At 41.0% G+C, this 16,022-nt stretch overlaps 1 protein-coding gene across 1 annotated transcript in view; it reads right to left on the reverse strand.

The window, feature by feature from the left end:
• Positions 1-16,022, reverse strand: part of ALK (ALK receptor tyrosine kinase) — a 566,624-nt gene that overhangs the window by 370,671 nt on the left and 179,931 nt on the right. The window contains exon 2 of the mRNA XM_072139971.1: positions 5,794-5,904. Coding sequence (XP_071996072.1) covers positions 5,794-5,904 — 111 coding nt within the window. The remainder of the gene's footprint in view (positions 1-5,793; positions 5,905-16,022) is intronic.

The raw sequence follows: 16,022 nt of genomic DNA on the forward strand, positions 1-16,022 counted from the left end.
TGACATTACGACTATGTATTCATCACGCCGGGAGCTCGCTGCCTTCCAGCCACACAAAATTAAATCTGTACGTTTTATGGAGCATTTTGATGTCGCGCTCGGCACAAGACATAATGTTTGATTTAAAAACTCCAAGATGGAAGGAGAGTTTTTGGGTCATTACGAGCCGGGGCCCGGGCGGGCGAGAGGGGGGGGGGTGGACATTAGCAAATAACATTTACGTCTTTATTTCCACAGTGTAATTTCTGGGAGAGAGGAGATCATCTCTCCGTGTTTACTTACTCCCTGACTCCTAATTTGGGCGTATTATAACTTCCCCCAAACTGGAAACCAGCGAGCGCTGACTTACAGGCACAGGGGCTGATATTCAGTGATCAATATCCAAAAATCTGGTTAAAAATAATACAAAATGGTAAAGGGAACCTGTCAGCAGATGTGACTATTCAGGCTGTTATGTATTGTCCCTGGAGAGATGTGTAATCAGACCTCACACTGCTGTGCTCTGTGCTCTCTGCAGCCAGTGTTATGTATTGTCCCTGGAGAGATGTGTAATCAGACCTCACACTGCTGTGCTCTGTGCTCTCTGCAGCCAGTGTTATGTATTGTCCCTGGAGAGATGTGTAATCAGACCTCACACTGCTGTGCTCTGTGGTCTCTGCAGCCAGTGTTATGTATTGTCCCTGGAGAGATGTGTAATCAGACCTCACACTGCTGTGCTCTGTGCTCTCTGCAGCCAGTGTGATGTATTGTCCCTGGAGAGATGTGTAATCAGACCTCACACTGCTGTGCTCTGTGCTCTCTGCAGCCAGTGTTATGTATTGTCCCTGGAGAGATGTGTAATCATTCCTCACACTGCTGTGCTCTGTGCTCTCTGCAGCCAGTGTTATGTATTGTACCTGGAGAGATGTGTAATCAGACCTCACACTGCTGTGCTCTATGCTCTCTGCAGCCAGTGTTATGTATTGTCCCTGGAGAGAGGTGTAATCAGACCTCACACTGCTGTGCTCTGTGCTCTCTGCAGCCAGTGTTATGTACTGTCCCTGGAGAGATGTGTAATCAGACCTCACACTGTTGTGCTCTGTGCTCTCTGCAGCCAGTGTTATGTACTGTCCCTGGAGAGATGTGTAATCAGACCTCACACTGCTGTGCTCTCTGCAGCCAGTGTTATGTATTGTCCCTGGAGAGATGTGTAATCATTCCTCACACTGCTGTGCTCTGTGCTCTCTGCAGCCAGTGTTATGTATTGTACCTGGAGAGATGTGTAATCAGACCTCACACTGCTGTGCTCTATGCTCTCTGCAGCCAGTGTTATGTATTGTCCCTGGAGAGAGGTGTAATCAGACCTCACACTGCTGTGCTCTGTGCTCTCTGCAGCCAGTGTTATGTACTGTCCCTGGAGAGATGTGTAATCAGACCTCACACTGCTGTGCTCTGTGCTCTCTGCAGCCAGTGTGATGTATTGTCCCTGGAGAGATGTGTAATCAGACCTCACACTGCTGTGCTCTGTGCTCTCTGCAGCCAGTGTTATGTATTGTCCCTGGAGAGATGTGTAATCATTCCTCACACTGCTGTGCTCTGTGCTCTCTGCAGCCAGTGTTATGTATTGTACCTGGAGAGATGTGTAATCAGACCTCACACTGCTGTGCTCTATGCTCTCTGCAGCCAGTGTTATGTATTGTCCCTGGAGAGATGTGTAATCAGACCTCACACTGCTGTGCTCTGTGGTCTCTGCAGCCAGTGTTATGTATTGTCCCTGGAGAGATGTGTAATCAGACCTCACACTGCTGTGCTCTGTGCTCTCTGCAGCCAGTGTGATGTATTGTCCCTGGAGAGATGTGTAATCAGACCTCACACTGCTGTGCTCTGTGCTCTCTGCAGCCAGTGTTATGTATTGTCCCTGGAGAGATGTGTAATCATTCCTCACACTGCTGTGCTCTGTGCTCTCTGCAGCCAGTGTTATGTATTGTACCTGGAGAGATGTGTAATCAGACCTCACACTGCTGTGCTCTATGCTCTCTGCAGCCAGTGTTATGTATTGTCCCTGGAGAGAGGTGTAATCAGACCTCACACTGCTGTGCTCTGTGCTCTCTGCAGCCAGTGTTATGTACTGTCCCTGGAGAGATGTGTAATCAGACCTCACACTGTTGTGCTATGTGATCTCTGCAGCCAGTGTTATGTACTGTCCCTGGAGAGATGTGTAATCAGACCTCACACTGCTGTGCTCTCTGCAGCCAGTGTTATGTATTGTTCCTGGAGAGATGTGTAATCAGACCTCACACTGCTGTGCTCTGTGCTCTCTGCAGCCAGTGTTATGTATTGTCCCTGGAGAGATGTGTAAGCAGACCTCACACTGCTGTGCTCTGTGATCTCTGCAGCCAGTGTTATGTATTGTCCCTGGAGAGATGTGTAATCAGACCTCACACTGCTGTGCTCTGTGGTCTCTGCAGCCAGTGTTATGTATTGTCCCTGGAGAGATGTGTAATCAGACCTCACACTGCTGTGCTCTGTGCTCTCTGCAGCCAGTGTGATGTATTGTCCCTGGAGAGATGTGTAATCAGGCCTCACACTGCTGTGCTCTGTGCTCTCTGCAGCCAGTGTTATGTATTGTCCCTGGAGAGATGTGTAATCATTCCTCACACTGCTGTGCTCTGTGCTCTCTGCAGCCAGTGTTATGTATTGTACCTGGAGAGATGTGTAATCAGACCTCACACTGCTGTGCTCTGTGCTCTCTGCAGCCAGTGTGATGTATGTCCCTGGAGAGATGTGTAATCAGACCTCACACTGCTGTGCTCTATGCTCTCTGCAGCCAGTGTTATGTATTGTCCCTGGAGAGAGGTGTAATCAGACCTCACACTGCTGTGCTCTGTGCTCTCTGCAGCCAGTGTTATGTACTGTCCTTGGAGAGATGTGTAATCAGACCTCACACTGTTGTGCTCTGTGCTCTCTGCAGCCAGTGTTATGTACTGTCCCTGGAGAGATGTGTAATCAGACCTCACACTGCTGTGCTCTCTGCAGCCAGTGTTATGTATTGTCCCTGGAGAGATGTGTAATCAGACCTCACACTGCTGTGCTCTGTGCTCTCTGTAGCCAGTGTTATGTATTGTCCATGGAGAGATGTGTAATCAGACCTCTGTGTGTGTTATTAGTAGCAGCAGGACTGTAATATATGGATTTATATTCCAGGATTATAGCTTCTCCATGTGCACTGGGGGCATGTCCTCACACTGCTGTGCTCTGCGCTCTCTGCAGCCAGTGTTATGTATTGTCCCTGGAGAGATATGTAATCATAACTCACACTGCTGTGCTCTGTGCCCTCTGCAGCCAGTGTTCGGTACTGTTTCTGGAGAGATGTGTAATCAGACCTCACACTGCTGTGCTCTGTGCTCTCTGCAGCCAGTGTTATGTATTGTCCCTGTAGAGATGTGTAATCAGACCTCACACTGCTGTGCTCTGTGCTCTCTGCAGCCAGTGTTATGTATTGTCCATGGAGAGATGTGTAATCAGACCTCACACTGCTGTGCTCTGTGCTCTCTGCAGCCAGTGTTATGTATTGTCCATGGAGAGATGTGTAATCAGACCTCTGTGTGTGTTATTAGCAGCAGCAGGACTGTGATATATGGATTTATATTCCAGGATTATAGCTTCTCCAGGTGCACTGGGGGCGTGTCCTCACACTGCTATGCTCTGTGCTCTCCGAAGACAGTGATAGGTATTAGGTTTGGAGAGTTTTGGTATTTTACTTATGTGTATGTTTTTGTAGCAGCATCATTGCAAAAAATATATATATATTCCAGAACTGTAGCTTTTCTAATTGCTTTTCTTAGAGGGGGCTCCTCACACTGCTGTGCTCTGTGCATTCCTTCATGAGAGACTGTTCTAGAATTCTACCGGGGGTCTGTTTCACTTTAAACTGCAAGAGGAGAGGAATGGATATAGAGCAACTTCATTCAGAATGCTAAAGGGTTTCAGGGATATAATTTGCCAGTTTCGCTGCTTGTTCAGCGTCTGCACAGAGACTAATTATTGCTGTGTACTATGATAAGGGTTCTTTTCATACCAAGCTGTGTGCATTCATCTGATGTAAGCTTTGCCAAATGGATTCAACAGCAGATGTGTTCCAGGGGTATCAGAGCTAGAATCCACCAGAATCTTGCTTGATCAGTGTCTGCACAGACATCTAAAGTGATTTGCATGAATCGGTTTTCCAGGAAATTCCTCTGTACACCCATCCGATAGAGAATGTGCCAATTAGTTTCAATGGAAGTTCTGCAAATCCCATCCTGCAGAATTGAAATCTAGCATCTGCCATCATCCCCTGCTTGTTCAGTGTCTAAACAGAGGCTGCTTTAGTGATTTACCTTTTGGGAAGTGATATTGTTATACCACACCGTATACAGATGCAGATTTGCCAAGTAGTTTCAATGGAAGCCTATTAGAAGTCTATATGATTCTAAGCTAGCATTCTAGCATTATTACCTGCTTGCTCTATGTCTGCACAGAGGCTACTTTAATGATTTGCCTTCTTGGATGTGCTGTCCTTATACCAGCCTCTGTACAGTAATGATGTTAAGGATTGGCCAAGTATTTTACATGTATTTTGATTTTTACCGATTTGAGAGAGGGATATCCCCTAGCATCCCCTGCTTGTTCAGTGTCTAAAAAGAGGCTTATTTAGTCATTTGCATTTTTGGAAGCATTATTAGTACACCAGGCTGTGCACAGCCTTCTGATGCAGGTTTGCCGAGTAGTTCAATGCGAAACACTGAAGTCTATAGGATACAGAGCTAGAATCTTCCGTTATTCCCTGCTTCTTCAGTGTCTAAAAAGAGGCTTCTATGGTTATTTGCCTTGTGGGCAGACTCTGTACAGTCACGATGTGAAGGATCAGCCAAGTATTTTCAGTGTGTTTTGAATTCTACAGGTTTTAGAGATAGAATCTGCCTTGACCCCTTCTTGTTCAGTGTCTGCACAGAGTCGGTTTTAACCATTTGTATTGCGGGAGGTGTTGTACTTATTCCAGGACCATGTGATACAGGAATTGCTCAGTACTTTCAATGGGAGCTCTGTATTTAGCACCAGCGTCTCATCATCTATGACCTGATCTCCTCCCGCCGCCGTCTACCCCCGACATTAAACGAAAGCGATTTTATTCATCAATTTTGCTTTATAGGTAAACACCTCGGGATGTGATAATCAGCCCCGGTGAGGAGAAACTTTCATTACTCCACATCCTCAGTCTGACTTCATCAACATTTTTACTAGGTTATGGCTTCCTGCTGTCAGCGCATTATTAAGATGCATGAAACGCGGGGAGACGGGCGTGAGGTGCAACGGTCTGCGCCAATATCTGCATAATCAGGACAATGGACAACAGCTCCATCGCTGCAGCGCATTTCAATACTCAATCAATCAAATTTACCACTAATCCGGACAAAAAAAAAAAATTCTGTGTAATGTGTACACAGCTCTAATGCAGACTAATGTGTTTCCATGGTAACAGACTACAAACACCTCTGTCTTCCTCCCCCTCCGAAGGTAATAAAGAACGTCATCCCCCTGGTAGTAGGTGCATACAATATACACTAAGGGCGCGGTCCCACGTTGCGTTTGCAAACGCAGACGCAGACCAAACCGCGCCCACCGGGCGGTCCGCGGTCCAATCGCATCGGCGTTTTCAATAGAAACATAGAGAAACGCCGATGCGATTGGACCGCGGACCGCCCGGTGGGCGCGGTTTGGTCTGCGTCTGCGTTTGCAAACGCAACGTGGGACCGCGCCCTAAGAGTCACTTACCGTGCTTGGGGCGGGCTCCGTTGTAGGAGAACACTTCCCTCATAATCCAGGAAATATTCCAGGTGTAAAAATTCAGCGGATTACTGGACGAGCTCTTCACATAATGAAATCCTGGAACAAACAGAGACAACAAAATCCATCAATGATATTATTCCTCTGTGATACAATCTACATCATAGTCAAGGTTTGTAAAATTGCAAATTTCAGAACTGGAATTTGTCTTCTTCCCCTGCTTGTTCAGTGTCTTCACATAGAATATTCAAGTTAACTAGAAGCTTTCCTTCCCCCAGGCTCTGTACAGTTATCTGATGCAAGATTAGTCATGAAGTTTCAAAGAAACAGCTGAAATCCCAATTTTGCAGATGTCAAAACTGGAATTTTACATCATACTCTGCTTGTTCAGTGTCTGCAAAGAGACTGCTCAAGTTAACGGGAAAGTTTTCTTCCCTCAGGCTCTGTACAGCTATCTGATCCAAGACTGGCCAAGACGTTTCAAAGAAATAGCTGAAATCCTAATTCTACAAATGTCAGAGTTAGAATGTGCCTGCATCCCATGCATGTTCAGTGTCTGCAAAGAAAATGCTCAAGTCAAAGGGAAAGCGTCTTTCCACCAGGCTCTGTACAGCCATCTGGTGCAAGATTGGCCAAGAATTTTCTAAGAAACAGCTGAAATCCCAGGTGTCAAAACTGGAATTTGACATCATCCCCTGCTTGTTCAGTGTCTGCACAGAGACTGCTCAAGTTAACAGGAAAATTTTCTTGCCATCTGGTGCAAGATTAGCCAAGAAGTTTCAAAAAAATAGCTGAAATCCTAATTCTTCAGGTGTGAAAGTTAGAATGTGCCTGCATCCCATGCTTGTTCAGTGTCAGTGTTCAGTGATTGCTTAAGTGATTCTCAATCAGGGAAGTATTGTTATTCCACCAAATCAGCACAGCCATCTGAGCTGAATGCAGGGTTCTACAGTTTACAAAGACAAAATCCAACTTCTCCATTGCTTGTTCAGTGTCTGCGATGAGACTGATTTTGAGATTTGAGTTCAGAGAAGCATTGCCCTTACACCAGACCATGTAAAGCCATTTGATGCAGGAATGGCTAACATATCCACTATGCTAATGTATGTCACTGCAATCCAAATTCAGCAGGTTCCAAAGTTAGAACCTGCCAGCATATCCTTCTTGTTCACCATCTGTACAGAAACTGTTTTAGTGAATTGCGTTCTGAAACATGATATCTATATACAAGGTGGTGATGCAGAAATGGACGAGTAGACACAACGGCAGCATTGCATTCAGAATTTGATGGGTGTCAGATATATGATCTACTAACATTCTCTGCTTGTTCAGTGTCTGCACAGAAAGTACTTTAGAGAACTGATTTCTGTCTTCCCACTCAGCTCTGTATAGATATCTGATTTTATTTTTAACAGGAAAACTGCATGCAGAATTTTACAGATTTTACTCCTCAAATCTGCCACAGCCCCTGCTTGTTCAGGGTAAGAACAGAGATTGCTCTAGTGATTGCATTGTAAGACGTGTCTTTATACCCTGATGCAGGAGTGGCCAAATAACTTCACACAGTTTAATAATGCAAATGCCCCACATTACTCAACTATACTCTCTATCCGGGATATATTCCAGTCCCCGATGTCCTTTGAACTGAATGTTTACTTTTTTCATAATGATTATTTTTCGGATCCATATCCTCCGAATATGCATCCAATGAACTTTTTACCCTCTTCCAGCCACCACTAGGAGGAGCTCAGGAGCGGAATACATATTGCTCACATTGCTCACACATTGGGGCAGATTTACTTACCCGGTCCAATCGCGATCCAGCGGCATGTTCTCTGCGCTGGATTTGGGTCCGGCCGGAATTTATTAAGGTAGTTCCTCCGCCGTCCACCAGGTGGCGCTGCTGCGCTGAAGTTCCCTGGAACGCACTGGAATACACCGGGCCGGGCTGAGTGAAGGTAAGTGCAAGCTCCGCAACAGATTTTTTTTTTTTAAATCCGGCGGTTTTTCCGAATCCGTCGGGTTTTTGTTCGGCCACGCCCCCGATTTCCGTCGCGTGCACGCCAGCGCCGATGCGCCACAATCCGATTGTGTGCGCCAAAATCCCGGGGCAATTCAGGGAAAATCGGAAATATTCGGGTAACACGTCGGGAAAACACGAATCGGGCCCTTAGTAAATGACCTCCATTGAATGTCATGCGCACCACCTGAGCTCCCCCTAGTGGTGGCATTGTATAATGTAGTTTTCTTTCTATGCAGCGGATTTGTTGCTTTGTATCAGAAAGATTAAAAAAAAATAAGATATAAAAAGAAATGTTACAAAGTTCGATCAACCAAATGGAAACTATTTGACCTACTCCATGAATTGTGTGTAATGTACACGTTTTAGGTCAGTGTCTATAGTATATACTGAGCCGGTCCTTCTCCTTCCCCCATGATATTTTACGAGCCATTTAATGGAAAATAAACCCTTCTTATAATTGGGCCATATTTTTTCCTGGAAGCTGAGCCAAGGAATGACCAGTGCGTGCGCCTGCGCCGGCGATGCCCTCGCCGCTCCCCCATAACTCCGGGCTCTAACTATGGATTATTATGGTGTAGGGTTTTTACCTCCTCTGACCACAAATCTCATTAATTGATTGTCAGAAAGTAATAATCCAGTTTTTCGGGGGATTCGTTACTATTATTGATACTTTATTACAATCATAAAGTCATAAAATCGTAAATTGTGTCCTAACTGGACTATAGGCGGCTGAGACGCAGCTGCCTGACACTGAGGTGAGGAGATGTGAGATCTATAGGGATCTATAGCGGAGCTCTTCATAGCCGCTGCTCTCGACCCTCCGGGGTACTACTTTATGAAGGTGTGAAGCCATTAGCATTGTTCACAGAGTCTTTAGGAGATCTCACTATTTCGGGCTCCCAGGGAGGACGTTCACAGCTCAGCGAGTGGCGACACCAAGAAAATCGAATCTTGTGATGTTACGGTTCAGCAAACAGAGAGCGAGCGGGAGTGGAGATGTCCACAGATATATCCGGATATTATCACTTCTCTTAGAGGGGCTTTACATCCGGGATCCCCTTCTGGCACAATGTCACTGGCAGGAGATTTGTCTTCATCAATAACATGTTGTTCTGGTTATTTTTGCAGTGGAAACCATCAGCAAGCAGGATAATATCTATTGACTTCTACAAGACAGATAGATGTGATGATCGGACCCAAACCCGGCCATCAGTAAGATAGACCTGCGATCTGTACTGGCACCAATCACGGATGTTAACTCTTTAAATCCCTTAAATGCCGCTGGTAAAGCCATCAGCTCTTAAAAGCCAGTGGTGCGTTTGCTCCGCCACATGGTCGTCGTTTCCCGATGACATCACAGCGATCGTCAGGCTTTTGTGGCAGCATTTAGACGGCATTGGTCACAGGTGTTACCAGCAAGGGTGAACGTTTCGGTTCTGATACCTGGACCAAACTTTCCCTAATAGATATAAGATAGTGTCAAATCTGTGCCCATAAAGTGCAGCAGAAGATGCGCTGCTGACTGTGAATTTGTGCTTAGTTTGCATTCTGTCCTGCACTAGTCTGACCTCCGCCTTATTTCACTCCTGGCTGTCTAAGTTGATTCCCACCTCACCTGTCTGTCTCCTGTTAACTTAGTTCTGGGCTTCAGACAGTTAAGCTTACAGTGATGGACAGATGCTTCCTCCACTCACATTCCTCCCCTGGCTGTCTGGTTTCTCTGGATGTCAGGGGAAAGGTCCAATCTCTCTCTGAAACAGGACTCATAGATAGATAGATAGATAGATATGAGATAGATAGATAGATAGATAGATAGATAGATAGGAGATAGATATGAGATAGATAGATAGGAGATAGATATGAGATAGATAGATAGGAGATAGATAGATAGAGAGATAGATAGGAGATAGATAGATAGATATGAGATAGATAGATAGATAGATAGATAGATAGGAGATAGATAGATAGATATGAGATAGATAAATAGATAGATAGATAGATAGATAGGAGATAGATAGATAGATAGATAGATAGATAGATAGATAGATAGATAGGAGATAGATAGGCGATAGGAGATAGCTAGATAGATAGGAGATAGATAGATAGATGATAGATAGATAGATAGATAGATAGGAGATAGATAGATAGATAGATAGATAGATAGATAGGAGATAGATATGAGATAGATAGGAGATAGATAGATATGAGATAGATAGATAGATATGAGGTAGATAGATATGAGATAGATAGATAGGAGATAGATAGATAGGAGATAGATAGATAGATAGATAGATAGGAGATAGATAGATAGATAGATAGATAGATAGATAGATAGATAGATAGATAGATAGGAGATAGATATGAGATAGATAGGAGATAGATAGATAGATAGATAGATAGATAGGAGATAGATAGATAGATAGATAGGAGATAGATAGATAGATAGATAGATAGGAGATAGATAGATAGATAGATATGAGATATATAGATATGAGATAGATAGGAGATAGATAGATAGATAGGAGATAGATAGATAGATAGATAGGAAATAGATAGATAGGAGATAGATAGATAGATAGATAGATAGATAGATAGATAGATAGATAGATAGATAGATAGGAGATAGATAGATAGATAGATAGGAGATAGATAGATAGATAGGAGATAGATAGATAGATAGATAGATAGATAGATAGATAGATAGATAGATAGATAGGAGATAGATAGATAGATAGATATGAGATATATAGATATGAGATAGATAGGAGATAGATAGATAGATAGATAAATAGATAGATAGATACTCAAGGAAATGCAAAAGCAGCACACTTAAAAAAGTGCACTTTATCATGGCATGTCATATTCCTCTTAATACTGTTGATTCTGTATTTTTTTATAATGAAAGTCGTTTTTGTACACTATTATCATGGCGGGATATGCTAATTAGGGGGTGGACACCACTTGGTCATGTGACTGTTTGTAGGAGTATATATGTGCTGTTCACTGCTATCACTTGGCTTGAAAAAGGCTCCCTGGAGCCAAAACGTTGCTGTACCTCACTGTACTTTTGAAGCATGGAATAAAAGGAACACTTTTTTTCATCACCTGACCATTGCTGTCTCGGAGTGCTGCTTACTTCTCTGGATTGTATAGATAGATAGATAGATAGATAGATATGAGATAGATAGATAGATATGAGATAGATAGATAGATAGATAGGAGATAGATAGATAGATATGAGATAGATAGATAGATAGATAGATAGATAGATAGATAGATAGATAGATAGATAGATATGAGATAGATAGATAGATAGATAGATAGATAGATAGGAGATAGATAGATAAATAGATATGAGATAGATAGATAGATAGATAGATAGATAGATATGAGATAGATAGATAGATAGATAGATATGAGATAGATAGATAGATATGAGATAGATAGATATGAGATAGATAGATAGATATGAGATAGATATGAGATAGATAGATAGATAGATAGGAGATAGATAGATAGATAGGAGATAGATAGATAGATATGAGATAGATAGGAGATAGATAGATAGATAGGAGATAGATAGATAGATATGAGATAGATAGGAGATAGATAGATAGATAGATAGATAGATAGATAGATAGATAGATAGATAGATAGGAGATAGATAGGAGATAGGAGATAGATAGATAGATAGATAGGAGATAGATAGATAGATGATAGATAGATAGATAGATAGGAGATAGATAGATAGATAGATAGGAGATAGATATGAGATAGATAGGAGATAGATAGATATGAGATAGATAGATAGATATGAGGTAGATAGATATGAGATAGATAGATAGGAGATAGATAGATAGGAGATAGATAGATAGATAGATAGATAGATAGATAGGAGATAGATATGAGATAGATAGGAGATAGATAGATAGATAGATAGGAGATAGATAGATAGATAGATAGATAGATAGATAGGAGATAGATAGATAGATAGGAGATAGATAGATAGATATGAGATATATAGATATGAGATAGATAGGAGATAGATAGATAGATAGGAGATAGATAGATAGATAGGAAATAGATAGATAGGAGATAGATAGATAGATAGATAGGAGATAGATAGATAGATAGATAGATAGGAGATAGATAGATAGATAGGAGATAGATAGATAGATAGATAGATAGATAGATAGGAGATAGATAGATAGATAGATAGATAGATAGAAGATAGATAGATAGATAGATATGAGATATATAGATATGAGATAGATAGGAGATAGATAGATAGATAGGAGATAGATAGATAGATAGATAAATAGATAGATAGATACTCAAGGAAATGCAAAAGCAGCACACTTAAAAAAGTGCACTTTATCATGGCATGTCATATTCCTCTTAATACTGTTGATTCTGTATTTTTTTATAATGAAAGTCGTTTTTGTACACTATTATCATGGCGGGATATGCTAATTAGGGGGTGGACACCACTTGGTCATGTGACTGTTTGTAGGAGTATATATGTGCTGTTCACTGCTATCACTTGGCTTGAAAAAGGCTCCCTGGAGCCAAAACGTTGCTGTACCTCACTGTACTTTTGAAGCATGGAATAAAAGGAACACTTTTTTTCATCACCTGACCATTGCTGTCTCGGAGTGCTGCTTACTTCTCTGGATTGTATAGATAGATAGATAGATAGATAGATATGAGATAGATAGATAGATATGAGATAGATAGATAGATAGATAGGAGATAGATAGATAGATATGAGATAGATAGATAGATAGATAGATAGATAGATAGATAGATAGATAGATAGATAGATAGATATGAGATAGATAGATAGATAGATAGATAGATAGATAGGAGATAGATAGATAAATAGATATGAGATAGATAGATAGATAGATAGATAGATAGATATGAGATAGATAGATAGATAGATAGATATGAGATAGATAGATAGATATGAGATAGATAGATATGAGATAGATAGATAGATATGAGATAGATATGAGATAGATAGATAGATAGATAGGAGATAGATAGATAGATAGGAGATAGATAGATAGATATGAGATAGATAGGAGATAGATAGATAGATAGGAGATAGATAGATAGATATGAGATAGATAGGAGATAGATAGATAGATAGATAGATAGATAGATAGATAGATAGATAGATAGATAGGAGATAGATAGGAGATAGGAGATAGATAGATAGATAGATAGGAGATAGATAGATAGATGATAGATAGATAGATAGATAGGAGATAGATAGATAGATAGATAGGAGATAGATATGAGATAGATAGGAGATAGATAGATATGAGATAGATAGATAGATATGAGGTAGATAGATATGAGATAGATAGATAGGAGATAGATAGATAGGAGATAGATAGATAGATAGATAGATAGATAGATAGATAGATAGATAGGAGATAGATATGAGATAGATAGGAGATAGATAGATAGATAGATAGGAGATAGATAGATAGATAGATAGATAGATAGGAGATAGATAGATAGATAGGAGATAGATAGATAGATATGAGATATATAGATATGAGATAGATAGGAGATAGATAGATAGATAGGAGATAGATAGATAGATAGGAAATAGATAGATAGGAGATAGATAGATAGATAGATAGGAGATAGATAGATAGATAGATAGATAGGAGATAGATAGATAGATAGGAGATAGATAGATAGATAGATAGATAGATAGATAGGAGATAGATAGATAGATAGATAGATAGATAGATAGAAGATAGATAGATAGATAGATATGAGATATATAGATATGAGATAGATAGGAGATAGATAGATAGATAGGAGATAGATAGATAGATAGATAAATAGATAGATAGATACTCAAGGAAATGCAAAAGCAGCACACTTAAAAAAGTGCACTTTATCATGGCATGTCATATTCCTCTTAATACTGTTGATTCTGTATTTTTTTATAATGAAAGTCGTTTTTGTACACTATTATCATGGCGGGATATGCTAATTAGGGGGTGGACACCACTTGGTCATGTGACTGTTTGTAGGAGTATATATGTGCTGTTCACTGCTATCACTTGGCTTGAAAAAGGCTCCCTGGAGCCAAAACGTTGCTGTACCTCACTGTACTTTTGAAGCATGGAATCACTAGCCCCAAATCAAATAGAGAAGGGGCGGGGGACTGTAGGGGGATTTTATTTAATTTTAAAGGATGCAGAAGGAGGCGATTGGCCCCTCTTTTTTTGGGCAGTAACTAAAGGAGGTGGGGGGCCGGCTTGCAGAGCCCGCCCCATGGTTTTAAAAGCATTGGGGGCACGTGGGGGGGTCCTCTCGCAGCCGGCGTTAATAATTTTTAAAGCGGCTGCTCCTGTGGCGGAGTTTTCACATGCCCGTAGGCAGAAGGAAGGCCCCCACATGACGTCTGCCGTCCAGCAGCCGACATTTCGGGCGAAGGTTTTTTTCTATGAAAAATTGTTTTTCTTGTTTTTCAATTTTTGCACTCTAAATGTTTTGTTACTTATTAACTAAGGTTTTTTCAAAAAATAAATGCTGTGGCCTCCCCACATACCCACAACAATTTAATGGTCCCTGTCATTCAATAAAGATTTGTTTTGGAGGTTGGCAAATCCCCGGGTCAAGAGCATCGGTTTTGATGGTGCTGGTCTACAAGTCCCTACAGTCTCACTAGCCCCAAATCAAATAGAGAAGGGGCGGGGGACTGTAGGGGGATTTTATTTAATTTTAAAGGATGCAGAAGGAGGCGATTGGCCCCTCTTTTTTTGGGCAGTAACTAAAGGAGGTGGGGGGCCGGCTTGCAGAGCCCGCCCCATGGTTTTAAAAGCATTGGGGGCACGTGGGGGGGTCCTCTTTCCTTCTGCCTGGACCAAGCGGCGAGAAGTCAACCACCCACCCTGCCCTCAGGATATATTTCTTTTCAGGTTTCCTCGGCATTCCGGTTTCTGGCTGTTTTCTCAGTCTTTTCAGATGTCACAGCATTGGCGGAGTTTCCACATGCCCGTAGGCAGAAGGAAGGCCCCCACATGACGTCTGCCGTCCAGCAGCCGACATTTCGGGCGAAGGTTTTTTTCTATGAAAAATTGTTTTTCTTGTTTTTCAATTTTTGCACTCTAAATGTTTTGTTACTTATTAACTAAGGTTTTTCAAAAAATAAATGCTGTGGCCTCCCCACATACCCACAACAATTTAATGGTCCCTGTCATTCAATAAAGATTTGTTTTGGAGGCAAATCCCCGGGTCAAGAGCATCGGTTTTGATGGTGCTGGTCTACAAGTCCCTACAGTCTAAAAGGAACACTTTTTTTCATCACCTGACCATTGCTGTCTCGGAGTGCTGCTTACTTCTCTGGATTGTATAGATAGATAGATAGATAGATAGATATGAGATAGATAGATAGATAGATAGATATGAGATAGATAGATAGATAGATAGATATGAGATAGATAGATAGATAGATATGAGATAGATAGATAGATAGATATGAGATAGATAGATAGATAGATAGATAGATAGATAGGAGATAGATAGATAGATAGATAGATAGATATGAGATAGATAGATAGATAGATAGATAGATAGATAGATAGGAGATAGATAGATAGATAGATAGATAGATAGATAGGAGATAGATAGATATGAGATAGATAGATAGATAGATATGAGATAGATAGATAGATAGATAGATAGATAGATAGGAGATAGATAGATATGAGATAGATATGAGATAGATAGATAGATAGATAGATAGATAGATAGATAGATAGATAGATATGAGATAGATATGAGATAGATAGATAGATAGATAGATAGATAGATATGAGATAGATAGGAGATAGATAGATATGAGATAGATATGAGATAGATATGAGATAGATAGATAGATAGATATGAGATAGATAGGAGATAGATAGATATGAGATAGATAGATAGGAGATAGATAGATAGATAGATAGATAGATAGATAGGAGATAGATAGATAGATATGAGATAGATATGAGATAGATAGATAGGAGATAGATAGATAGATAGATAGGAGATAGATAGATAAGAGATAGATAGATAGATAGATAGATAGATAGATAGATAGATAGATATGAGATAGATAGATAGATATGAGATAGATAGATAGATAGATAGATAGATAGATATGAGATAGATAGATAGA

This window comes from Engystomops pustulosus, chromosome 3 (genome assembly GCF_040894005.1).
Source record: "Engystomops pustulosus chromosome 3, aEngPut4.maternal, whole genome shotgun sequence".
Lineage (NCBI taxonomy): Eukaryota > Metazoa > Chordata > Amphibia > Anura > Leptodactylidae > Engystomops > Engystomops pustulosus.